The sequence below is a fragment of the Motacilla alba genome, chromosome 11 (genome assembly GCF_015832195.1).
Source record: "Motacilla alba alba isolate MOTALB_02 chromosome 11, Motacilla_alba_V1.0_pri, whole genome shotgun sequence".
Taxonomy (NCBI): domain Eukaryota; kingdom Metazoa; phylum Chordata; class Aves; order Passeriformes; family Motacillidae; genus Motacilla; species Motacilla alba.
Window position 1 is genome coordinate 16397363 of NC_052026.1, and position 26146 is coordinate 16423508.

General features: G+C 42.9%; 1 protein-coding gene across 1 annotated transcript in view; it reads left to right on the top strand.

Moving 5' to 3' along the window:
* Positions 1–2985: 2985 nt before the first annotated feature.
* The window catches only part of GAN (gigaxonin), a 32099-nt gene continuing 8938 nt past the window's right edge, over positions 2986–26146 (top strand). The window contains exons 1-9 of the mRNA XM_038147933.1: positions 2986–3258; positions 16661–16775; positions 17579–17929; positions 18382–18599; positions 19477–19598; positions 20090–20202; positions 21276–21425; positions 21792–21928; positions 22391–22519. Coding sequence (XP_038003861.1) covers positions 3092–3258; positions 16661–16775; positions 17579–17929; positions 18382–18599; positions 19477–19598; positions 20090–20202; positions 21276–21425; positions 21792–21928; positions 22391–22519 — 1502 coding nt within the window. The 5' untranslated portion in view covers positions 2986–3091. The remainder of the gene's footprint in view (positions 3259–16660; positions 16776–17578; positions 17930–18381; positions 18600–19476; positions 19599–20089; positions 20203–21275; positions 21426–21791; positions 21929–22390; positions 22520–26146) is intronic.

The following is a 26146-nucleotide window of genomic DNA, read 5'->3' on the forward strand; positions in this document are numbered from 1 at the left end:
TCAGATTTTCTTCTAAGAGTTTGTCTCTAGAATTTCTTCTGTAGTACTCACAGGGTTGTTTTTGGATAATCATAGGTTTGGATACAGAAGTTGCTTGACTTCTGAGGAGATAATTTTTACTGGTAGAGATGACAGGATAGGGGATACACTCATCTCATCATAAAAGCAACCTGTAGTCTAAGAAAGCATATGTGTTATTTACATTCATGTAGAAATAATGCAGAAAATAAATGATAAGAACGTGTCTTGGGTATGATTTTTTTAAGTGAGATGTGCCCTATTCCCTTGGCCAGTACTACACAGGCTTTGATTAGCATTAAGTTTGTAGTTAACCTGAGGAGAAAAACAGTGATGTAAATCTGCATTTGCTAACCCCAGAATCCTCCTGCAGCAGAGACAATAGGAATAAAACCATGCAGCTAATCAAAAATTTGTTCCAAGAATGTTTTTAGTGGTTGCAATACCAATCTGATGAAACACCTACCCTGAATATGGTAACACACTATCATTTCCAGCTGACAGAAGCAAGGGGAAATGCAGATATGTTTTGCCAAGTGGCTGCAAGGCTCGTGGGGTTTTTTGATGTGGTAACATGGCACGTGGTAATGAGTGTCATTTGGTTTGCTTCTGCCACCCTTCTCTGTGAATGAAATCTCAAGGGCCAGAAAGGTTTGATTCTTCTTTTGCACCTATTTAAGTCATAAATTACCCCAACAAAATTCATGGAATGATTATAATAATGGCTTAACACAAATCCAGATGGAGTGACTGCAAATAAAAAATAGTAAAGATAAGTATCTCCATTAAAAGAAAAATACATAGTTGAGTGAGAAAACCAGGCCACGGGTATGCATACATATAATTAATTACCTCAGAGATGCTACAAATGGACCTTGATAGAGTGGTTTGGTTTGTTGTTGTTTTGGTTTGGTGGAGGTTTTTTTTTGTTAGCACTTTCATTAAATGGAACAAATAACAAGGTATAACAATGAATTTGTTCTCTGGAACTGGATATTATCTGTTACACCTTTCCCATTGCCCCACATAGGCAGCAGGAGGAAGCAGAACCAGTGTTTATGAGGTCGGGTTAAAAACCAGAAATGCAACAATGTTTTCCTCTGTACCAATCTGTGCAGGTGGCAGGGGAACACACCAGTGTCTTTCTTTTCAAATAACCAGGCCACTCAATGACAGCTTTTGCAATAATTTAAACCACTGCTCCCTTGGGTCTGCAATTACCTGAGTATTAATGACAAGCAAAATACATCTTTCCCCTGCAGCCAAGGAGCAGTGTGCTCTTTGCCTTCATTACCCTCAAAGAGAGCTGAGAATGTGTCCTCTGGATCCTCAACCTACACCTGACATCCTGCATAATTACACCCAAGCAAGAAAAAAGTGGCCTTCTAATATTTGTAAATGGGTATGTACAACAACAAGTGTTGCAGAGCCACTGGAGTTTCATGCACATTGCTGTGGGTTTGGCCTTCTGTCCTACATCCTCTGCTCCTAAAACTCCTGCTCAGATCTGCACAACACAGCTGCAGCATGGTGCTCCTCCCTGTGACCCCCTCCAGTCAGGGAGCACTTCAGCAAGGGTTCAGGTGTAAAACCTGGCTCCAACAGGGCTGAGCACACTCGTCACCCAGGCCCTGGGTGCAGGGTTTGGACTGCTGGGCGATGTGTGAGGATGTCCCAGCTGCAGTCTCCATCTGTACAACAAACCAGCATTGTGTCCAGCTTGGAAAGAACAAGGCTGCCTTTGTGGAGGCATTAATTTCCTACAGGGTCGTTTCCAGATATGCCGCTTCATTTTCCAAGTGGTAAAATGATTTGGAGACACCATCAAACCGAATGAATGATAGAATTTTGTTACATTTCACTGAAATGCAAGTAATAGAAGGAATAAAAGCATGTGACCCACCACAGCTTTACTAGATCAGACCCTCTGAAAATATTATTTTCCCAGTGAAGGGATGGGCAGCATGACATCCATTTGGGTGTTCCAGAGGTTGGGAGATCCCAGTGCCTGTCAGCACAGTGAGCTGCTGTGCTGGTCCCTCCCAGCAGCACCAGCTGGGTGTCTGTTTTAGAGCAGATCACAGTTTGTGAAACACTTTCACTCAGTGCAAATAGTTTCACTACTTTAATGTTGGATGCTGTTAAGAAAGCAGATGGAATCGAGTAATCTCTTAATGTGCAATTAAGTACGATAATAAACGGCCTAAAATTTACCATGTGAACCGTCCTAAAGAAGATCTTTTTTTTTGCTGGAAAGGGCCACATTTCCAGTGGGCAGCTGAGGAAAGGGACACTGCCACAATGAGTCTTGCTCTATTGAATTCTCATTCTCTTACTTTTCCTTGTGCCTACAACTGTAACATTCACCTCCAGCTCATATTAGGGAACAAATGAATAAATAAAAGGCCAGTTTTATGGGATCACAGACTCAATTAGATTGGAAAAGACCTCGGAGATCATCGAGTCCAACCTATGACCAAACACCACCGTGTCACCCAGACCATGGAGTGCCACTTCCAGGCTTTTCCTGAGACATCTCCATGGATGGCGATTTCACCACCTCCCTGGGCAGCCTGTTCCGATGTCGGATCACCCTTTCTGCGAAGCAGTTTCTCCGAATATCCAACCTAAACCTCCCCTGGCGCAGCTTAGGGCTATTTCCTCTTGTCCCGTCTCTCGTTGCCTGGACAAGACTCTGATCCCCCCGCGGCTCCCTCCTCCTGCCAGGGACTTGTGGGGAGCCAGGAAGTCCCGCTGAGCCTCCTTTTCTCCAGGCTGAGCCACCCCTCAGCTGCCTCCAGCCCTTTCCCCAGCTCCGTTCCCTTCTCTGGACCTCCTTTAGTGGCATTCCAAAGCCGTGAGGAGACAAAGCCGAGATTTCCGCGGGCCGTGCCCGCCCCGCCCGCGGAGGGGCCGCGGCGCCCGAGGCCACCGGGCCGGGCCGCCCCCGCGGGGCGGCGCGGGGAGATGATGCCGGGAGATGATGTCAGCGGCGGGCGGGCGCTCAGCCATGGTGTGAGGGCAGGGACTGAGCCGGCCCGGCCCGGCCCGGCTCGGCGGCGGCAGCAGCACCATGTCGGGCCCGAGCGCCGTGTCGGACCCGCAGCACCCGGCGCGGCTGCTGCGGGCGCTCAGCTCGTTCCGGGAGGAGACGCGGTTCTGCGACGCGCACCTGGTGCTGGAGGGCGAGGAGATCCCGGTGCAGAAGAACATCCTGGCGGCCGCCAGCCCCTACATCAGGTACGGCCGGGCCCGCAGCCCCCGGGCGGCCGCTCGCAGGGGCCGCGCTGCGGGGAGCGGGGCCGGGTTATGTAAGGAGCGGGATCCGCCGCGTGTGAGGACGAAGGAGTCGGGGATGGCCGGCGGGGGGCTCTGCGGACCCCGGCTGCGCCTCGGCCCGGAGTTGGCCCGAGCGCTCCGCGAGGGTGTGGAGTCTCCCTCTCCGGGGACATTGAAACCCCAGCTGGACGCGTTCCTGTGTCGCCTGCTCCAGGTAGGAGCTCCTGTCCTGCGCCTGCCTTGGCAGAGCTAGGCTGGGTGATCTCCAGAGCTCCCTTCCAGCACCAGCTATTCTGTGGTTCTGTGGGAGCAGCTGCTGGGCCGCCTCCTTCCCTCCTTCCCTGCCTCCGGCCGGTGCCGCCGGGCTCCTCCGCAGGAGCCGTCCTGTTCTCGGCATCACACCGCTGCTTTTCCAGCTCTGAGGAGCTGTGTCACCCACCAGGGGAAAAAGCCCCCGAACAACTTCATTGCTGCCAGGTGCCCGGTGTGAAGAAGTAACCCCTAAAGAGTGAAGTGTGAGGATGGGGAGGGAGGTGTCGGGCCGAGGGGCAGCATCCCAGGGCATTGTGAGGTGCTGGGCTCTGTGTGTCCCTCGGCCGCACCGAGTCAGCACTTCAGCATCATTTTTTTCCTCCTTAATGTCTTTTAGCAAGACAGGGCTCCAGGTGGTGGTCATGGGTTCTGAAGTACACCGGCTTCTAAATGAAAAAATAAAAATACAGGTTTGTCTCCCCATCACTTGTGCCCCCACAGCATCTAAGAACATCACTCGGAAATTGCCAGAGGGACAAAGCCTGGCCGTGCCAGGATCGCTGGCAGCTCTTGGCAGGGGTGTCACCAGCATGTGCAGCCAGAACTGTGCCACTGACAGCGGGTGCTGGGGAGGATGAGCTGCATTAGCACAGTCATGGTTTCAGCCTGGCAAACAGCTGCTCCTGGGCTGTGTGTGCAGGGAAACCCAGGTCATGGAAAGTCCTGCTGACACCAGTCTGAACCCCACCACACTCAGTGCTGACAAGTCCAGTGACAGCAGGTGAAAAGACCTCCACGAGATGTTATGGTACATGTCTGCATGTCAGAGTGGGTAAACAAAACATACAAGTGGTTAATTTCAAAGGGTTTTTAAGTCCACTCATTTGCAGGAAATAAAGGCATTTGTTTTGTCTTCATGTGTAAAGTAGGAGCAGACCTTCAATACCATTTAAACACAGGATTAGCATAAATCTGTAGCAGACTTTTTGTACTGTTTGGACATTTTTTCCAGCTGCTGCTTCCTGTGAAGTTGTCATAAAATTTGCCTTGTTTTGCTAGGTGAGGATGGGAATTCTTTATGCTACAGTCTGAAAAAATGCAACCTTCTGCAGTGTCATATAATCTGCTTTTAGGCAAGACATTATTTTGGGTGACCATTGTAGTACAACTTCAACATTCTCAAGTACAAAAATAAACTAAAAATAAATAGAATATGAGGCTGGTGAATAACTTTTAAATAGCAGGGATCATGGACAGACTTAAGTAAACAGTTCTCTGCATTGACTGAGCTAGCAGAGCTGAGAGGGAAAATGAAATAAAATGCACATAGAAGGAAGATCATCAAGAATTTGCAAAAAGGACATAGTGGAGCCTATGTACTGCTAATAATTTTTCATCACTGCTTGTCTTGAGAAGCAGGTTTTGAAGATTGTGGTGAAAGAAATCAAAGATGTGAAATAGAAATGAGCCATTGATTTATACTATTCAAAATGCCTGAATGCTTTTTAGGTCATTTGCCATCATATTTTAGATGACCATATGCCTGACATTAGGTTTCAGAAGAGTTGCTGTAGGTGGTAAGAGGTCGTGTCCTTGGAAAAACTGCTGTTCTACTGCTACAGCAGTATGAGTTTACAGAAAATGTCAATTTTTTTACTGTGAACAAAAAATGCTTAACTAAAAGATATTGTAGATTATCCTATGGAGAAGTGCCTTTTCACAGAATTTCATCTTTAAGTTTTGCATTTGGGTGATCTCTGAAAAATGTTCTAGGGAAACATGGGTTAATGGTGTGTGAGGAATAAGAGCTCCAGACACAACTACATTAGCAACAAAACTTATAGTCATTAGAGTTGTGGTTTTTTTAAACTCAGAATTGTTCAGGTTCAAATCTCATGAAGGAACTCATTAACTATGTGTGAAAGTAGGTTACATGCGTTAATATATAAATATGATTAAGTATGAGGTTTGTTGGGTTTTGGTTTTTTTTAAGCTTACTCATGTCTTCTCCTTTCAAGATGTAAAGAACAAAAAATACGTGTACCTAGTTCTTGTATGGCACATTAGGAAACACATTTGTGTTACCTACCTTTGCAGAGCCTAATTTTTGCTTGCTGCCTGTCTCTCTTCCTTTTGTCACTCCAGGATCTCTCTCTTTTTCCAGCTGGTCTTCACATTGGGTAGGATTGGTCAGGTAGGTTGCCAATGTTGGGGCACTGTTTCCAGCCAAGGGAACACAGTGGCTTTTTTTGGAGTTGAAATTAATCTCCACCTTATACCTAGTCTGTGCAACTCCTATTTATTGTGAGTGTTGGTTTTTTCAAAGAAAATCAGTTTAGGCCTCTATAGAAACAGTTATTGCAGGAGACACAAGAATTTCCTGCTCCTGTATTTAAGGGTAGCTGATTCCAAAGCTTTGCTACCACGGGCTGTTACAGTCTCCAAATGCCCATTGATTCAGATTGCTCTCATTTGAAAAATTCCAATATAAAGCTCAGAAAAAAATCCATTAAGTACTTTCAGAAGTAAAACTTGGAATAAAAACAATCGTTTACATGAACCTTGAAGTGAAGCAGTGGAAGTATGAGTTGATGTGGTGTTTTCAGTGTCTGGCTGTCTCATTATGTGCTGTGGCTGTGGGCAAGTTGGTGGGCGAGTTCAGAAACTGTAGGGTTTGCATGAATGCCTAGTTTAGGGTGTGAATAGGAAAATAAGTAGGCATGGACTTTGTGAGGGGGTGGTTGGGTGTGAGCAGTCTGTGTGTGCTGAAGGATTTGTGCAGCCACGGAGAGAGGAGCGTTACCTGTTTCTCAGTTTTGCATGGAAGCTGTTTGGCTGACTGGGAATGAGTAGGACACTTGTAAATTATAGTGATGTGTTTTCCCACTAGTTATTTGGCAACTGGATTATCCGTGCAGCTCAAAGACAGCAGCTCCAGGGAGGAGAGAGAAAAAGGCATGAAGGGGCACAGAAACACATTGGAAGTGTTATTGGTGTCATGGGTCCCACCTGACTGTCTGATCCATAGGGTGGCTTCTGCAAGTACAGAAAAATAAAAAAGGCCTGTTTCATTTTCAAATTTTCAGTCTGTGGGACCAGTAAGAATTTTAATTTTTGTGGTAGTTTGATTCTTGAGGTTCTTGAGGTTTTGCCTCAACTGCTTAATGCCAAGTGGTTTGTAGCTCTCTCAGGCCAGTGAGGTCTGGGGCAGTTGTGTGAATTCCTACAAAATTCCTTTATGTGTACAGGTTTATCTAATCCCCCTGTGTGCCCCTGGAGCAAATCCTGCCATTTACAAAGCACAGAAGTCTCCCTGCATATCTCTAACATCTTGTGGTATGTTCCTGAGCCTGAGAAAAGGAGGATTCCTCGGGAAGAAACCGCCACAGGACAAAGTGTGGTTTGGCTCAAGGTGATGCTGCTGTGCATCCCAGAGCGGTTATATTCAAGCTAGGTTAGCTCTTGGTTTTCTCTTCTGTAACAAATCAGCCAGAAAACCTGCCCTTTTTTTGGTAGCACTCTTTGTCCTGGCAATTGCCTTAGTGTGGATCCATTGCCCTGGTTTAATTTATTTCATTTGAGAGCTTGGTGTAAATTACAGTGGCGTGAGAGGGCTTTTCCCTGAGCAAACCATGCTTGCACTAGTCAGTTTGGCCTGAGCTGTGGCATAGATCCACCAACCTTTTATAGGATAGATTTGGTCCAAGCATTCCTGGTATCCTCAGCAGTAGCAGCAGATGTTCCCATCCCAACAGATCTGTCACTGTCTGGCATGAGTCGTTCCTGGCCAGCTGAAACTTGCAGCTCTTTATATTTTGCTCACCTACTGTCTGCTTGCCTGGATCACAGGGAGCACGTGGGAACTACCTCAACAAAGAGGATATTTAAGCCCATATTCTTAGACAAATTTAATGTTGTTACGCAGGGATTGCGCTGCTGCATTACAAATTGAATTAAGACATTTTTGTTACCTCAGCAAGTTTTGTCTTTGATTTTCACGCATCTGCGTGAGCGGATTACAGATGGCTGTATGTGTTCTATACTGTTCCCCAAGGCTTTTCAAACTCAGTAATGGACCAGTAATCATATTTAAATCTTTTTTCAGAGGAGCATAATATAACTAAACAAGAATGTAAATGTAAGGTTAAGTTCACATTTTTACGTACTTATAAATAGCTGTACTGCTTGTAAATGGGTTTTGGTCAGAAATAACCTGACAGTCTTTGCATCCTCTCACTTGTCCTGTTTGACCTTATGACATCCCTAAAGCACTGCAGACCTTGCAAGACCCTGCACAGACACGGGCAATGCTGGAATAGATTTCCATGGAGATGTGGGGAGATGTGCCCCCCATCACTGACCTCCTGGCCTTTCCTCTGTGTGCTGGCACTTGGAGCATTTGCAGTTGTCACAAGCAGAGCCTGCTGAGACTCCATCCCTGTGTGAGTGTGTCTGGGAGCATCTGTGAGTGCTGGTGTGGGAAATGGGCTGGGATGTCCCTCCTGCACCCTGGAGGTGCCACTGGGCACTTCTTGTTACACCTGTTGGACAATGAATATTGTAGAGCAAGGTCAAATAGGAGCCAACACATGCCAGAAGCTTCTGCTGCTTATTTCCTGGTACCTGTTTGGTCTTTACTGACATTTATAGAGATCTTTTATAGTGTTTTAAAACTTCACTTTGGGATGAATATTGAAGTCAGGAACACAAATGGCAGCTGGAGCTGGGAGCTGTTTGGTTGTCAGAACGCCGTGCTCCCAAGTTCTGCTTTAGCCAAATCATGCTGTAATTGTGCCAGGGCTTGTTCCCACTTCACTGGGTGTGCAGGGCGGTGTTGTGGTAACTGCACTGTCAAAGAGGGCTCTAAAGCCATTGTTGTCTTCAAGGTTTCTTTTGAGAAGTTTGTTTCTGGCAGTCTCCTGGGAGCTTTGGAGGCTGTCCTGGCAGTAGGAAGTTAGGAACAGATCAGGCCAGAATTTGCTTCCTGACTTTTGTTTGTTTGTTTGTTTGACATAGTTTTGTTTTGGTTTTGATTTTAAAAAAATTAAATTGAAATGCTACCTATTATGTTTTAGTGGTAGCTGAGTTGTAAAGTCTCTGTGACTTTGAGAGGCAATAAATCAAAATAGTTGCCTTGGCCAGAAACTCTGTGCCTGGCACAACTCAGAAGTGCCTACATGCATGTTATATTTGGATAAGCAGTTGAGGGGCAACAGTGATAAAGGTATGTTAAAAGTTTATGGTTTAAAAAGGGATTTAGAAGTCACTATACCAGGCTTGAATGGGAGTTGTTAATTATATTCCTGCTCCAACAAGCCCCTAGAGATCGCCTGAAGGGAAGAAGCCATAAGGCTCTTACCCAGCCCAAAATAGTAAAAAAAATACAGTTGGGTTGCTGCTACACGTCAGGCAGAGGGAGAACTGGGAATCAGAGCATCTTGTTTACCCAGGAGAACTAGAGATGAAATTTCTTGTCCTTTCTTTGTACCTGGAGACGCGCAGCTCATCTGCGTGCCTGATGTAAGAGGCGAGCTGGGATGGAAGGTGTGGCAGCATGGGCTGCTTGGGATGTCTGGGTAATTTATACTCTGTAGGTTGCCTTTACACTTGTATTAATTGCCTTGTTTGGCAAAACTTTTATTATTAAAAGAACCTTTTTTTATTCTTCTTTTTTTTTTCCCTTGACTTACAATGTATTTTGTGGCTGGAAAAGAGCTGATGTGTCTGGAGCTGATGAGTCAGAAATGCTTCACTTCTGTTTTGGTTTTTTTGGTGGTGTTCTTTTTTAATCCTTTGAACCTGTTTTATTTGTGTTGGTCTCATCTGTAGTTACTAAAGGAACTCATTTCTGGTGCAGACTGACAAATATGAACAATAATGAATGGTTTGAAAGGATTTGTTTCCTCACTCTGTTCAGACTTTTACTCTGAATATTGTACAGAAGTTTCTCTCTATGCTGGTACTGAGTACCAATGTAGTGCTACCCATGCACAGGGCAGTCTCCACTCCTGTCTTTGCCTTTCATATTTTATGTTTGTCATGGCTTAATATGTCCAAAAACCAAAATAAATCACTGCTTATGCACAGCCCTGAACGTCCTTGTCCCTATCAAGGAAGTATGTCTTTAATGCCATGTGGTTGGTGGCTGGTTTATGTCCCCAGGCATGTTGGTTTACATCCCCTGGACAGTGTGGGCTGCCTGGTGCAGCTCTTGTTTATGGGCATGGGGAGTGCTCTGTCTTGGAGGCTCCTGTGCTGATGAAATCCATGTTCCTTTTTCATCTTGGCTGTGGCATTGCTTTCTGTGAAAGTCTTGCAGATCTGTGTTCTCCAGCTCTGGGCATATCCAGAATTCCAGTGCTTCCCTCAGTTGGATTCCAAACATCTTCCAGCTGTTCCACAACACTACTCATGCACTTATAATTTTATCCATTTGACTTCATACTTACCATCAATTATGAAAATCTTTCTGCAACTCTGTTGCTTATTGCTCCCATGTGCTGTAAGGATAAGTGAGGTAAAAAAACCTGGTTAATCCAAGTTTTCCCAGCAGAGCTATTGGTGTTTGTTAAATAATAATATTTACAGGAATAAAATGAAATAAAATTAAATTAATTAAATAATAATACAGGAATATTTGAGTTATTAGACAAATGCTGCACAGCATTGCATTTCTTAAATATATTTAACAGCAAATTTAGCAGCATGAGTACTGTATAACACTGTACCTGTTTCTCCTAAAAGCATTTTTAACAAGTTTAAAAGTGGAGTTAATCTGAAAGAAGATATATTTCACCTAAGACACTCTTCATTTCTTGGCTTAAAACTCTATTTCAAAAATGTCTTCCGTTGTTTTTCTGAGGAAGTCCTGATTCCAAACTGCTGCCTAAAAAATGTGACACTGCTGGGAATCATCAGTTCAGTGAGTGGACTTGAGTGTCAAGTGGAGCAGAAGAAAACCAAACCCAAACCACCTCTCTAAACCCAGCAGGTGTTTCTGTCACAGATGAGCAGCGACTGCTGAACCAGGCGTGCTCCACCACATCACAGATGAGCCTGAGCTGTGCTTGGTGCCATGCACAGGGTGCAGAACCACAGGGCCCAGCAGCTGATCTGCATTGCTTGTGTTTGACTCGTTTGCGAGCTCAGCTGGTGCAGTTGCTTGGTTGTTTTCTGTGCTGGCTAAAGAAACTCAAAGTGAAATGAAACATCAGGTCCTTGGTGCTGCTGAGAACTGCCAGGGTCCGTCCTTGGGCACAGTTTGTTGAGTGTGTGTTCTGTCTACTTAGGGCTAACTCACATGTTTAGGCAAGACACTCTGGTTGAGGGTAGATTTCCAATTTAGATTACAATCTAGCTCTGGATGAGCTCAGTGTAATCAGGGTAATTTCAGATTTTCATGGTAAACAAGCTCTTCATTGAGCAAAGCCCTTGAGCCCTGTACATGTCCCCTGTGCTGCTGTTGAAGGAATTGCCTTGTTCCTTTTCTTATGGAAAGGGAGGAAGCCACATTTTTGCCTGACTTAAACTTTTAAATAATTGAAAAAATTAAGTTATATGCCATAGTTTTTGTTTCTCTTAAAGCAAACAAAGCAACTTCTGCAAGTTTTTGTGCTGAGCTGTTAAATGGACTCGTTTGCCTTGAGATCTGAAGTTGGAGATAATCTTAAGGAGAGAGGCATAGGAGAGACATAGGAGAGGCATAGCCAAAATCTTCTGAGAGCTGGCACCCTTTGCAGGGTGTGGTGAAGACTGACTTTTATGTGTGGTGCTAAAGGCCAGGGTGCGACCTCAAAGGAAACCTTCTGATTTGGTTGTAAAATATCTTTTTGGAGGATGGCGGTGGGTGGAGTGAACTGCTGCATCATGTTTTTATGTCTGACCTGTTTAATAATGTGATTATTAAGGAGTTTTTTTGCACGTAGAAAGACCAGCCTTTATGGGAGAAAACATTGCAGGGATAAAGGCAGAGAAATGAAAAACTTCACCATTAAAATGGTCAGTCCTAACTAGGACTTAATTAGATTTACCATGGAAAGTTTGTACTTGAAAGACTGAAACCTACATAAGGAATCCCAGACCAGGAGACTAAGTTGACCTTATGTTTGCATCAAAAGCAGATTTTTTGTTTTCTCCTTAGTGATGCAAAATCTCCAAGTACTCACTTGTCATTTTTGGGACTGAGTCATCCTTGTGAGCATGTTTTAGGTTTGGTGCATGTCTTTGCTGGAACAATTTGTTGGAGGTCCAACTTCATTTTAAAATGCTGATGCTCTCTGGAGAAGGTCAAAACACTGGCGCAGGTAAAGGATAAATCATCAAACCCCAATTTTATTGCCCTTCAGTTTCGAAGGACAGCTTTGCTACTTGGATATTAAAGTTTGCTAGTGTGGCAATACTGGCAGAGCTTGTGTAGACCAGCCCTTAATGGTTAATCTGGAGCAAAATCATTAATTTGGGAAGACAGCTCCTTTCCAAAAGACAAGTGTCTCCCTCTTGTCTGGTTCCTGACACCCTGCAGTGTAAGTAGGTCAGCGAACTGTGTTTGCACCGTGGTGACGTGAGAGCAGGTAAAAGTTTTGTGTTGCAAAGCATCAAACCCAAAGCATCTCTCTTTTGTTTCCCAGATTTTTGGATGGCTGTTCACTGTAAATATCAACAACCTGCTTGTGGTGAATGTGGTCTGGAGCATTCTCGTAGGCACAGTCTTTGCAGACAGGTGTTTTCTTTATTTGTTTAGGTTCCAATATACCAGCACTCCAAGGATTAAAGCTTTCCAGGAGTTGTGCTCTTGTTCTCTGTATAACTTATGTGACCATTGTAAAAACACATCAGTTGTCTTTTCTTAGTAGTTTACAGATAAGGCAGAGATTTCAAAGATGAAAATATTCCTACAAAATTATGTCTGACTCAGGAAAGCAAGTGGTGTCGGTGGTGGCCAGTGGCCAAGTTTTTAATTTGAATTTTCATTTTGTTTGTTGTCTTGTCTAATTGAGTATTTAAAAGTGATTATTCACCTCCTATAAACTTTCAACTGTAAAATGTAAGAAAACCAAGTTTTCAGACACATGGATTTTTTTTTCAATGTGCTTCTTATAAATCTTAACTGTCCCACAACAGTGCTTTCACAGGTCAGAAGTATTGGGTATGCTTTGATTTGTTCTGCTCTTTTAAAATAACAGTAAGTTGGAAGTTCCATCCTAATTTTAATAAGAGCTGTGGACAGTCTTAATTTACCTGTTGTTTTGCTTTTTGCTTGTGGGTTGTTTTTTTTTTTTAATTTTATTTGAATCTGGTTTATGTCATTAGAGGTAAATTGTTGTTCCTAGCAGTATCAACATCAGTTCTTGAGCCTGTGTTTTCATTTTGAGGATTCACCTTGCTTATACTGCTTACCTATACAGAAGAGGTACTGGAATTTTTATCCTCATTCTGCCTCATGTAGAGCATTTCAGATGACTCATTAGGATTGTATTCCTTAAGTGATGTGGAACAGCAGATTCTAAATTTGTCACACAGACAACATCAAAACACAACATCAACCCATTTGTTCTTATGCCACTGGCTCAAGGTGTTGTGTGTGCCAGCAGTTTTCCTGACGAGGCACAAGATGTTGGGGTGGATGCTGAGCATTTATAGAACAGTTTTATGTTACTGGAAGCAATTTCAACTTACAATCATGATCTTAATTAAAAAATGGAAATTATTGTTTTAAAACATGTATGGAGTCAAGTTGCTCAAAATTAACTTACTTGAGAAAACAGGATGAAGAAGTTGCCTTGTTTCATTTCCTCCAGCTCTGTCTTGGCTGTGCTCTGCTCCCAACTCATGGGGGTTTTGGTTGGCTGGGAGGGTTATTTCCTTCTAGATCTCGATGTTCTGGTCTTCCATCTGAATTAAGGAAGACTGAGGCAGCCTTTTCAGCTGTGGTTTGGCAGCTTGCAGTGCTTTTAAAGTAATTAGAAATGTTGTCCACAGTAGGAATCTGTCACATGCCTGTGTTAGAAGCAGCTGTGCTGCAGCTGGCCTGTCTCTGCACCTTGGGCTGCTGGTTGCCACTTCCAGCTCTCAGCCACACAAATCACAGGCTGAATAAATCACCCTGAGGAGGAGCGTGGCAGAAAGAAGGCATCCTCCTTCTGGGATGCTGACAGATTGGAAAGCCTCTGCTTAAGCATAGCTGGTAACTTACTTTCTAAAGTGAAATTTGATAGTCGGCAGGGGTTAAGTATTTCTCCATGTGCTGCCCATTGTCTTTCTGAACTGGGAACAAATGTGATTGGAAACTTTCTTGTCTTGTCTCTGGTGTTATGACAGGGATGCCCAGGCCTCAGTTTGCGGGCGACGTGTGGGTGCAGGTCACAGCTGGTGCTGGGTGATGCAAGAGGAGATGTGGCTCCTTGCCCTCTGCTTGCACACCTCCTACTTTTCTCTCCTCCTTCAGCTTTTTTTCCATTTGGACTCATTATTTTATTTTTTTTTAACTTTTCCAGCCCCAAAACTGGTTAGAATATGTCCTTGCATCCTATTTTTCCTTCCCTCTTCCCAACAGCCAGTAGCTGCCCAGCAGTTTTGATGTGAGTGACAAGGAGTACCTCCAGCTGCCTTTGGGAGTTGCTCTCTTGGCATAGCTCAGAAGTACTTGTACTGAAATAAATAACCTTATATTTTATTAACCAACAAATTAAAATCATGTGACAGATGCATCACTGTTGCTTCCCATGACAGATGATAGGAACAAAACTTAATCTGAACTGGGAAGCATTTGCATAAGGTGAATGTTTGCCTAGACACAAGTGTCTGTAACTTGGAAGTAATTTGATTTGTTCTCAATGTTATTTTTCTGCTTTGGCTTTGTGTTTTGGCCTTGCATTAGGGTCTAGGTCATTTCTTTACAGCTCACAAACTGTTGATGTCTGAAAAAGTACACAGTAATTAGAACATCTACCCTGATAAGACCCAAAAACTCTGAACAACATTTTCCTGTTACCAGGAGGCGTCAGTGTAAAGTCCACGCAATGAGGTGATTTAGCTTGGGTGTGTACAGGTGATGCTAAGATGAAAGTTAGTGATAAATAGCACAAGTCCTTTCCTTAATCTCCCCATTAGTGCTGCCATCAACATGCTTATTATATGCCTTGGACCTGTTTCAAGCCCCTCAATGTGTTGGACACCCCGGGTTCTTTGTAGAACTGCTGTGTATTTGATCATAACAGCTACTTACAGGTACCTGACTCATGCGAGATCCAGGGATCACCCAACTGTCTTTTCTGCTGAAGGAAGCCAGACACGTGAACCTTGAAACATTTTATGTTAAATTAAAACACAGTTTCATCCTAGGAATCCAGAAGTGCCTTTTGTTACAAACCAAGAATCCCAGAACTCCAGGTGGTTTGGATAGATTTGAAAATGTGTGTAAAGAAGCCTTTGCTCTGTTAGAAGTCTAAAGGCACGCTGCCCTGTGTGTATATGCTCTGTAGCTCATTTGGAGCTTGTAGACATGGAAAATGCACACTGCACATGGGCAAGGATGGCTCAGGTTGAGGTACACGTTGGATGTTCTGCTGGAAATGTCCATTTGGGGCAGGAGTTTTCAGCTGACAAGCTGTAAATCAGTGCCTGCTCTTGCAGCATGCACTTTAATGGGAGTCACATAACTTTCCTAATCTCCTTCCAGGTGTTAGGAAATAAACAATTTCCTAACCCACACCACGTTGTTGTTGTTATTTGTATTGTAACCTGTGCCAGGTCTGTACAGACAGGGTGAAGCAGCTCCAGCCCTGGTGCATGGGCACCGCTATCTCCGGGTGTTCTGCAGAGTAGAAAAGGAATGTGGAGACAGGACCACAAGTATGATGAACTAGAGGGCTAAAATTACTGCCCTTATTCACACTTAAAAATAGCTCCTTACAGACTAAGGTTTTATTTGATGTGAGTTACAGCTTAATTTGTGAGAAACTTAATTTATTCTGATATGAGTAAGTGAGGCAGAATCTGCCCTTAGCTAAGACCTATTTATGTATTTGCTTAGCATGAGTGTGGATAGCAGGAGGCTGGACATTTTCAGCTTGGCAGAGCCACAGCTTTTCACATTAAGAAACTAAGAATATCTAAGAATATATTCAAATGAATGTTTAAAAGTTTTAAAAGCTTTTATTTTAGTGCGCTGTGGTATAGATGTAGGTCACTATACATACACTGAAATAGGAAAACAAACTTTCTTGTCTTTATGTAATGTATTCTTCATTGACCAAAATGTGGAAAAATATGTTTAAAACTGATCTTTTATTAGCCCTTATGGCCTTTGGCACCAAACTGGTGGATGCTGCTCCCTTTTGAACACTTAAATTGTCTCTCCTGAAAGACGTGTTTGCACTGAAAGCAGTGTCTGCTGTGCTATTATTACTTCCTCACCTTTTCCCCTAGCCTCCACCATTCTGTTCACAGGCACATCACAGTGCTCCTGGTATGTTTAAAGAAATGGCTTGTAAGTGAAGTGTCCACTGATGTGGATGAATATTTAAAGCTCTGCTGAGCAGCACATGGGCTGTTCCCTGCAACTGTGAGTGCATGGCTTGGTTACAGCCAGGCACAGCATTAGGCTGATAACATCATAAACTACACAAAATGGTAATGCAATCCAAATGTTTGTGCTGCCAGTGAATATTCTGATCACATCTCCTAACTCTAATTATTTCTTCCTTGGTAAAAAAAAAAAAGGTTTTGTTTTGCTTTGGGTTTTTTCCCACCTTTATCAAAGCAAATTCTTGTGTTTCATCTGTCAGCAGAGCTGCTGTTCTGTTGGAAGGTCTGAGTGAAGTTTTTGAATGCTTGTGATGAATGAGCTGGGATAAAACATACTTTGGCTCTTTGATGGCCTGGGTAGTTTGCAAGGCTGACAGATTTGTTCAGTTTGGAATTGTGATGAGCAGTATCAGAGGCCATACCTATGTGCTAATTCAAGGGACAGTTTTTCCATCACATTGAAAGGTTTTAACATCTCTGCTGTGGCTTGAGAGATCCATATTCTGAGATCTCAAATTCTTCAGAAACTGACAGCAACCAATGCCCAGATTTTGAACTTTGCTCTCTTCCTTTTCTCTTCTCTTAGAACAAAATTGAACTACAATCCTCCAAAGGATGATGGCTCAACGTACAAGATTGAACTTGAAGGGATATCTGTTGATATCATGAAAGAGATACTAGACTACATCTTCAGTGGGCAGGTATGGTGTTAAAAAACCCTAAACCTCACTTGGACTATTTGGCAAAATAACTTGAATTTTAACACTGCTATCCTGAAAGCTGTTTAAAGATGTGTGATAAAACTTCTGCAGGGTGGGTCTGTGCATATGAAGTAGAGCAGTAGGCTCTGCAGGAGTTCTCTCCTCTTCTTGTGCAGCAGGGGAGGACTTTAAAATTGGTGGCTACCTTCAGTAACCTGCTTTAGAACAGGCAGTGTTTGTCAGCTGTGACAGAGGACTGCTTTGGTAGCCACAGGGATGGAGACCCCATCACTGAGGATTACAGGGAGCACCCTCCCTCCCTGCCCCTCGTGCCCACCTCTCTGGCCTCTTGTCAGATCTGCCTGCCAGGAGCCTTACCAGGAATTAAAGTTGGCGTGTCCAGTTTATTTGGAACCAGACTAAGATTGGTAAACAAGTTTAGCTTTCAGCAGGAAAAGAAAAGGCAGATTTGGCTTGAAATTCATTCCTGCATGTGTGTAAAAAAAAAAATAAATTATTTATTACAGCAAAACTCATTTTAGGTTCCTGGATGAGATGAGCAATTTTATGGTTGGTTACTTCAGGAACTTATCAAAATTTCTGCTCCACACCTTCTGTCAAGCAAATGCCTTTCCAACCCTGTGTTAATTAATTAATGGTTAGCAGTCATATCAGTTTCTCCTGATTCTTACACTGGCATTAATACTCCATTTTTCAGCCACTGAGAATGAGTGTAATGAATGCGGGCATGTCATGGAACCAATGAGTGATAGTAGCTATAACTTCTAAATTAATTCTTGCAGATCAGGCTAAATGAAGAAACTATCCAAGATGTGGTACAGGCAGCTGATCTCCTGCTGCTTACAGACTTAAAAACTCTCTGCTGTGAGTTTTTAGAAGGTTGCATAGCTGCTGAGAACTGTATTGGTATTCGGGACTTTGCACTGCACTATTGTTTGCATCATGTTCACTACCTTGCCTCAGAGTATCTGGAAACTCACTTTCGAGATGTCAGCAGCACAGAGGAATTCTTGGAACTGACTCCTCAAAAACTGAAAGAAGTGCTGTCGATGGAAAAGCTCAATGTTGGAAATGAAAGATACGTCTTTGAAGCGGTGATTAGGTGGATTTCTCATGATTCAGAATCCAGAAAGGTCAGGACATCCAAATGTTTGTATTTTGAACATGTCATAAATTGGAGTGTTCATTCTAATCAGTGGGAACTTGAAATAGATCTATTTCTTTCAGGACTAATTTTACAGAATTTATTGAATTTTGCCTGAAATGCAGACCATGGCATTGCAGTAAAAGGGTGAAAGCTGTGTGGATGATATATTATCTGCTGCCTTCATTATTTAATAGGCAATAAGAAAAAAAAAACACTGTTTTGACATTTGATGATATAATCTTGTTTAGATGATGGGAAAGCAAGTAGCATGTTTATAAAGAAACTTCGAGGGCTTGATGCATTTTCTTACTAACACCGTCTTGTATAGTTTATTACTTGCCAGTATCAAAAACTCTCAAGTATTTGCTAAGCACAGAAGCATCTGCATGCCCGGGTGCCTCCGTGCTGGGGGTGATTTGTGTCCTGCTGCCTCCCCAGGTGCACATGAAGGATGTGATGTCGGCAGTGTGGGTGTCGGGGCTGGACGCGGCGTATCTGCGCGAGCAGATGATGAGCGAGCCGCTGGTCCGCGAGATCGTCAAGGAGTGCAACAACATCCCCCTGACACCCCCGCAGCAGGGAGAGGCCATGCTGGCCTCCTTCAAGCCCCGGGGCTACTCCGAGTGCATCGTGACTGTTGGGGGGGAAGAGAGAGTGTAAGTGTGCAGTGGCATGGCAGCTGGTCCCGGTGCCAGCACTCACCACTCTGAAAACACAGAGTGCAGGGAATGTGTGCACCTATTGCTTGTTACTCTATCATTTCAGTTGGTTTTAGGTTGGTCAGACACACCTAAAATACCTTTGGGGATGATTCAGCAATAAATAGTTATTTTGTTTCTGACATTCAACTTGTAGTAAACTTGGAGTAGGGTTGTCTGTTCAGTAAGTGTTTGCTGTTTTTTTTTTTTTTAAACTGAATAGACTTAAACACAGAATCATTTCTGATGATCTGAAAAGCATCTATAACAAAACTTTAAAGTAATGAACATGTGCTTTAAAATATTTTGTTTATAACAGATGTGGTTCCAGAAAAAAAGTCATTATTAGTGCATCTGAGATAAGGTGAAAATTCCTGTTCCACGGAATATTCCCTTTCCTTTCTTGAGTACCCCCTGCAGCAGAAGGGAGGGTTCAATCCTGTTTAAATAAATTAAGCATTTAGATGTTAGCTCTTTATAGAAGCATAGTAAACCACTCAGATAACATTTTGCGTGTCAGTTTGTGAATCACTTTACTCAGACATTACTAATACTCTCTATCAGTGCTTCTTAGCTCGTTCAAAGTTCATAAAAAAGGTTACAGGCAGATACAGTAGGAATGAAGTGAATCAGCTTTTTATGTCTCCAAGTCTGTACAAGCTCAATTTACACGATTAGGTTTGGGGGTCTTCTCCTTACCAGGGAAATGCCATGTAATGAATAAACAGGAAAACAAGAACAAGCCAGCTTTGGACACGCGCTGTTAACAGTGAACTCGTAAAACTCTGTCTTTGTCTTTCTGTTTCTGTTTGTTCCCTCCCCACCCTGTGTTCAGATCACGGAAACCAACCTCAGTGATGCGGTGTATGTGTCCTCTTTATGATCCCAATAGACAGCTCTGGATTGAACTTGCTCCTATGAGTATTCCAAGGATCAATCATGGAGTATTGTCAGCAGGTAAAGGGGAACTTCATCTTTGTAAAGTCAATGTTATGAAAACTTACCAGTGCCTCAAAATCTGAGATACAGCTTCTAATAATACATTTTCTTCAAGACTGACTGCACTGGGGTTATTTCATGCTTCCCCTTTGTCTGCCCAAAACTGTACTTGATTCTGTGAAAATCCCTGTCATCTGAGTGTCTTAAAATCACTATTCCTGCAACATTTTGTGGGAATCTGCTACATCTGTCTCTCCAGGAGTATTTAATGTTTTAAGTAAATTCTAGTTGCTGCATCACTGAATATGTTGAAGGGTATCTGCAGGGGCACACTTGAGTCAGATGTGCTTTTACCTTCTCCAGTCCAGAGTCTGACCTGTGGCTGGTCTGGATCTCTTGGTGAATTCCAGAATACAGCTCACCAGTCACGTTGTTTTGCTCAGTGTGCAGGTGTGAGTCCTCTTTTTGAGAGTCCTGTTCTTAAGATCATGTTACATTTTGTTTTACAGAAGGATTTTTATTTGTGCTTGGTGGTCAGGATGAAAACAAGGGAACGCTAAGCTCTGGAGAGAAATATGATCCAGACACCAATTCATGGAGTTCCTTACCACCAATGCATGAGGCAAGATCTCTATCTAACTGTTGGGATTTAAGTTTTACTTTGGCAAAATGTTCCTTTTCTTCTGCAAAATTTTATTCTGAATCTCCAGTCGCTTGCATCTTACACATTCAAAATCATGCTACAGACTGACTTCTGTTTATATCCTGTTGTTCTTGTGGTCTGATGCTGACTGCTGGATCTGGAAAAACTAAACAATTGGTGAAGAGCTAACTGTAAGATGAACTACAAAATTTCAGGAATTTCATAATGAATCAGTCCTCTAGTATACTTAATGTTCTGCGTATACTGGCCTTCTAAAACAAGAGACCTCTGAGATGGACAAAGGGATCGGAGTGCAGAAAAGATGGACAGAGGACTGGCCAACATACAGAACTTGGCTTGCACAGACATATTTAGGTTTGGTTTGAGTTAATGCTTCCTTCTTCATAATTACATTCCATCAAAAAGTTAACAGTTTGTTATTTGTAAACATATATCCTTAATACACCTGTGTTTTTATCTTTGTAAATCAGCACGGGGTGTTTATTAAGAAGTTGTTTACCACAGGTTTTTCCTCTTTGCAATCTCTGGTTGACAAAAGCATGTAGATTTGACTACAATTTTAGTGATGCTGTATTAAATTTCCTGCTTGTGATATGTTTGCTGTGAGACTGAGGGGTAGCTGGGCTCATACATACAAAATAGAAGAGCTGCCTTTGCACAGAGAATGGGTCCAGGCTTTGCTGCTAGAGAGACCTGAAAGCAACAGCTTCATTGTGGAGACCACCACTACGGGAACTGAAATATGGCCAAGCTCTGTTCTTAGATTTCTTTGTGGTCTCTTTGGCTTCTGCTGCTCTGCCTTTTTTATTATTTTTTCCTTTTGATACCCTTTGTTTTGTTTAGTTGATTAAATTAATAATCTATGCTTATGAAGTTTAGGACTTCACCATTAAAAAAAAAAAAACCAAAACAAAAGCCAGGCATAATACCAATAGCACTTTGCAGACAGATACTCTGAAAAATAAGATTGTGTTCATTTATTCACAATGGCAGTTATGTTTTTCAATGTTGACTTTATTGATGTTCCTTAGGCACGACATAATTTTGGTGTGGTAGAGATTGATGGGATTCTGTATATTCTGGGAGGTGAGGATGGTGAAAGGGAGCTGATCTCTATGGAGAGCTATGATATTTATAGCCGGACCTGGACCAAGCAGCCAGACTTGACCATGGTTAGAAAGGTAAAAACTACATCCTATATTATTGTGCTGCTTCTTGTTAAATAGTCAATGCAGATATATATGTGTGTGTGTGTGTATATATATATGTATAAAAATATGTATTTTAATCTTTTGCTTCAAGTAGAAGCTGTAGCAAATAGTTTCAAAATGAAATGAGAATGAGCAGCTTCTTCTCTCTTTATACACCAAAACAAAACTGTGCCTGAGCATTTTTATGCCTCGCATTGTTTGACATGGGGTATAGGCAACCCAAATGCCTCTGTGTGTGTGTGTGTGTGTGTGTGTGTGTATAGACAGCTTTGAGCTCTCAATACTGTGCATTTGTGTGTCATTTCAGATATATTTTTCTTTTTTTTTTCCCATAAGATTGGCTGCTATGCAGCTATGAAGAAGAAAATCTATGCAATGGGTGGAGGCTCCTATGGAAAACTCTTTGAATCTGTGGAGTGTTACGACCCCAGGACCCAGCAGTGGACAGCAATCTGTCCTCTCAAAGAGAGGAGGTGAGGGAAAATGGAAGTGGGTGGGTACTAGATTGCTTTTCCAACCCTCTGATGGGAGGAAAGTGTCCTTTTTCTGATGAAGATGGCCTATGAATCTCACCAGGTCTTTCTGAGTAGTGGTGGCCTGTAGTTAACATGTGGCGGAGTAAAGACAAGCATCCAAGCAATAAATACAAATTTTGTAGAAACATAGCCCTAGTTCCCTGATGCAAAGTGAAAACAAGAACTTATAGTTCAATTGGAACTTCAGAGTATTTTTAGAGAGAAATATTTTTACTTTTTTTTTTTTTTGTCGTCTGAATTAGGTGCTTACAATTAATATCCGTGACTCATCTTGTTGGATATTTAAGGCACCTGTGTGTATAAATAAATAAAAGAGTAAAAGATGAAGAAAGTTCAGAGGAGTATGCAAAAGGGTTTTGGTACCTGGCATTAATATTTTTTCCTTGTTTGGATTTTCAGATTTGGGGCAGTGGCCTGTGGAGTTGCCTCTGAGCTTTACGTATTTGGTGGGGTCAGGAGTCGTGACGACAGCCAAGCCAGTGAGATGGTGACGTGCAAATCAGAATTTTATCATGATGAGTTTAAAAGGTAACTGGCTGCAGCTCTAAACATAGATAATAACTTGCCATCCAGTCATCTGCCTACTCCCTCACCCCTTGTTCCTGCACTCCAAATCACGTGAGGTCTGTGCCATGTGCCTGTTGCTCATTTCACTCATTGTCACCCAGTTTGGCTGTTACTGAAGGCCCATCCACTCCACTTTCCCCTCTAACATGCCAAGCCTAAAGCCCTGGAGCCACTGTGTGGGTCTTGAGTGCCCCTGGACAGGAGAAACACCTTGGTCACCCAGGGAGTTTGTGGTTCTTCCCCTGCACTCTGCAATTTCCCCAAGTGCAGGGTACTGCTGCCCCCACCCCTACTCATGCCCACAGCTCCCTGTTGAGTGCTCATTACAGGTCTTTTCCAACCTAAATGATGCCATGGTTCTGTGGAGGAGTATATATATGTACAGGGATATTTCTTCATGATCCAATCCTATCTCCAAAGATTTGCAGAATAGGGAGTTCCTAAACTAGTGATAAGAAATTTGATGCATTTCTGTTCCACACATTTATAGCTGATGGCATCCCTGTAGGCTTTTGCCATAGGAAAGACACTATGGATGCTATACATCCCACAGGCACCTCACCACACTGCATGGCTCATCTCCTTCTGTTTCTTTTGAATTTGCTTCCAATTACTTCATTTCTTATCTCTTGGTTCTGGTAGTGGAATCCACCTTACTATATGTGGTAACCATTCAAAACGTTACCTGTTTTTTGTTTAGTCACCTTGTTCTCCAGTCATAACTGACAAGCTTGGTTCCTCCAGTGACTTTTTTCTTGCATATAACTGTAAATTGGATTATTCTTCTTTCATAAATTAAATTTTAGAAAGACTTCATGGTCAGATGTTTCAAGGCTTGTTGACAAGTGAAGGAGATTAGCATGTCTTTATTAGAAGATCAAGACTGATTTATGACAGTGACCTGTATAAAAGGACACAAAAATAGAACAGTAGATGTAAATTCATTATATAATTTTCTTGCAAGATATGGTTGTAAAGAGACTTTAATTTCTGTATGAAGAGGTCTTCTCTGTTGTTCAAAGTGATGTCTAAACTAGCTATAATCAAATGAAGCTGAAGAAGAATTGGTTAAAAGAAGCAGACCGATCAGAGGGGCTGTTGCTGCTGATGCTGCCTTAGTGTTTGCTAGCCTTCTGGAGGCTGGGGAAATGGTAGAAGTTTATTAATGTTTTGCAATAGGTCTTTAAAAGGGAAAGAACTGTGGAAAGAAGTGCTCCCCTCTCTCCTACTTGCTATTTTCAGCTGATTTACTTGAAATATTTCCAGCCTGATTCTGTTCTTCAGAAGGTTATAGCTCATGATTCCTCAGTTTGGCTGCAAACCTGTTTCACTGGTTGATGCAGGTTGAGCTTCCTTGAAGTGGAGTTTGGGGAGCTGGGAGGGCCCAGCCTGGCTGCTGCAGGTGAGGCCGTGGTGCCACCTGCTGACTGCAGCGCCCACGCCTGCCGCAGTGCCATGGCTTTGTGTCTTTGCTTGGGGGCATCCCAGTGGGACAGTGATAAAACTGCAGCTGGCCCAGCTGCTCTGAGTGCTGGCTGTGTGGTGTGAGGGCTGGCACGGGGCAGGGCAGGCAGCAGAGCTGACTGATGGAGCTGATGGAGGAGGCACGTGGGGAGGACAGCTGAGCTACCAGACTTTGCCTTTCTGCTCTGCCACTGCCCAGTCTGAGCTTGGAAATTTAACTCAGCATGAACCTGCAGGCAGGGCACAGGTTTGGGGTGTTTCTGTGGACATTGGGGACCAGGGAAGGCTGGGATGGTGGCAGCTGCTCCCAGGGTTTGGAAGGCCCCAGCTCAGCCCTGGGGTGCTGTAGCCAGAAGAGGGTGCAGTGTCTCTGTGTTATGTTCCAGCACCCAGCTCTGTCAGTTATCCCAGGTTTCAGTACCCTCAGACATCTGTGTAGCAGATCAGTTCTAGCATCCCAAACGAAAATTCACAGTGACTTTTTAAAAAGTTACTTGCCAATACTTTGTAATGAGCTGTGGGCTTTTCCAGCTGTTTTTAAGTAAGTGGAGAGCTCCATTATGTTCACTTTGTCTGTGGATGCAGAGAACTCTCTGGACTGCGAGTTCAGCTGTGGCTGGTGTTGGTTCTGGGGTACGTGCAGCAGTGCACACCTGTGTCATCTGCACAAATTTCCATGTGTGCCTCAGGCCTCATTGCCAGAGCACAGGCTCGAGCATCGTGCCAGGCACCCAGAGCCTGAGTGTCTGAGTTACAGGTTTTACTCCAGAGTGGATGTCTAAGGATGTACTCACATCAGTATATAAACATATTAATTCATGTAAGCTGCCATAATTCTGGCTTGAATTGGATTAAAGGACTGGAGTTGTCTAATATTGTTTACTTTGACAGTAACTTACTCCAAAATAACTCACAGAGCAGAGTCTTTCAAAATTGTTATTCTTAACCATGATGCAGACTTTTCAAAGACTGGGGATATGCTGAGATCTTCACACTAGCAAAAAAATAAACATTGAGACTCCTGTTAAGCTGTGCTGTATAAACAAGTAATAGAATAAATGAAGTGAGACAAAATAGTAGCATCCACATGAAATGTGAACAGGGTAATGTAGGAAATAATTCTCATACTTGAAGTGCTGCTGTAACTGAGATTTTTCAATTAATAAATATTTTGTCAGGCTGTCTTTAGAGTCATGTGCATGAGTGGATTTAAGTGAGCCCAAAGATAGAAAAAGCTGTATGTCAGACTGCAGGGTTTTTGCAGGATGTAGATTTTTTTCAAAGGCCATAGATTGAGCTTTGTGTGCATTGTATCCTGTTTTTTTAAATATCGATCAAGCTAAAAACAGATTTAATGAATGTGAAAATGGAAGATGGAAATGTGAAGGTATCCTTCACTCAGTGATCCAGTGTTGGTCTACTCCATAAAAAGCAGGAAGTCTTAAATACACACTCAAGACCTTGATGGGTCAGACTTCTATCAGAGTTCATAATTTATAATACACTTTTTGCACCATGTAGGTGAGTGGAGAATTGCATGATGTCTGTACACACTTGGGCTTTTTCTTTTCAGTGTGGGTGGTTGGAAATGTTTAATACAGCCCAAGTTGACTTCAGGATTCTTTGCAAGATCTGCTTGTGTACGGCCACTGTTGCCTTTCCCTGGTGGTCTGTAAGTGGGATAGGATTTCTTCTTTCTTCTCATGATTCAAAAAAGAATTACAAAAATTTGCAGGTACTAAGGGGGATAAAAGCGAGAGAGAATTTTCAGCAGCAGTACTTTGGTAAAATATCCTTTACAATGTTCCTCTTGCTACTGGAACACCATGGAAATAAGGAAGAGCTTTCAGCAGCATATAACTAGTGAACTAGATAGTCTTGTAACATAGTATGTGTAATTAGCAACATTCTTCCAGTCAGTGTGCAGGAATTTCATTAAAAGCAAGTGCTTATGCAAATGTAATGAGAACACTGATTGACAGCACTGTCAGATGAGAGGAATGTGGATTTTCATTCATTTCCAAGCTTCCTTTCTCAAGGGGTGATCTTGAGGTGACGTGTCTGGAATATGTTGGCTCTGTATCACATCTTTATTTACTTCCCACTTGGAAATAAAGCAGTTAC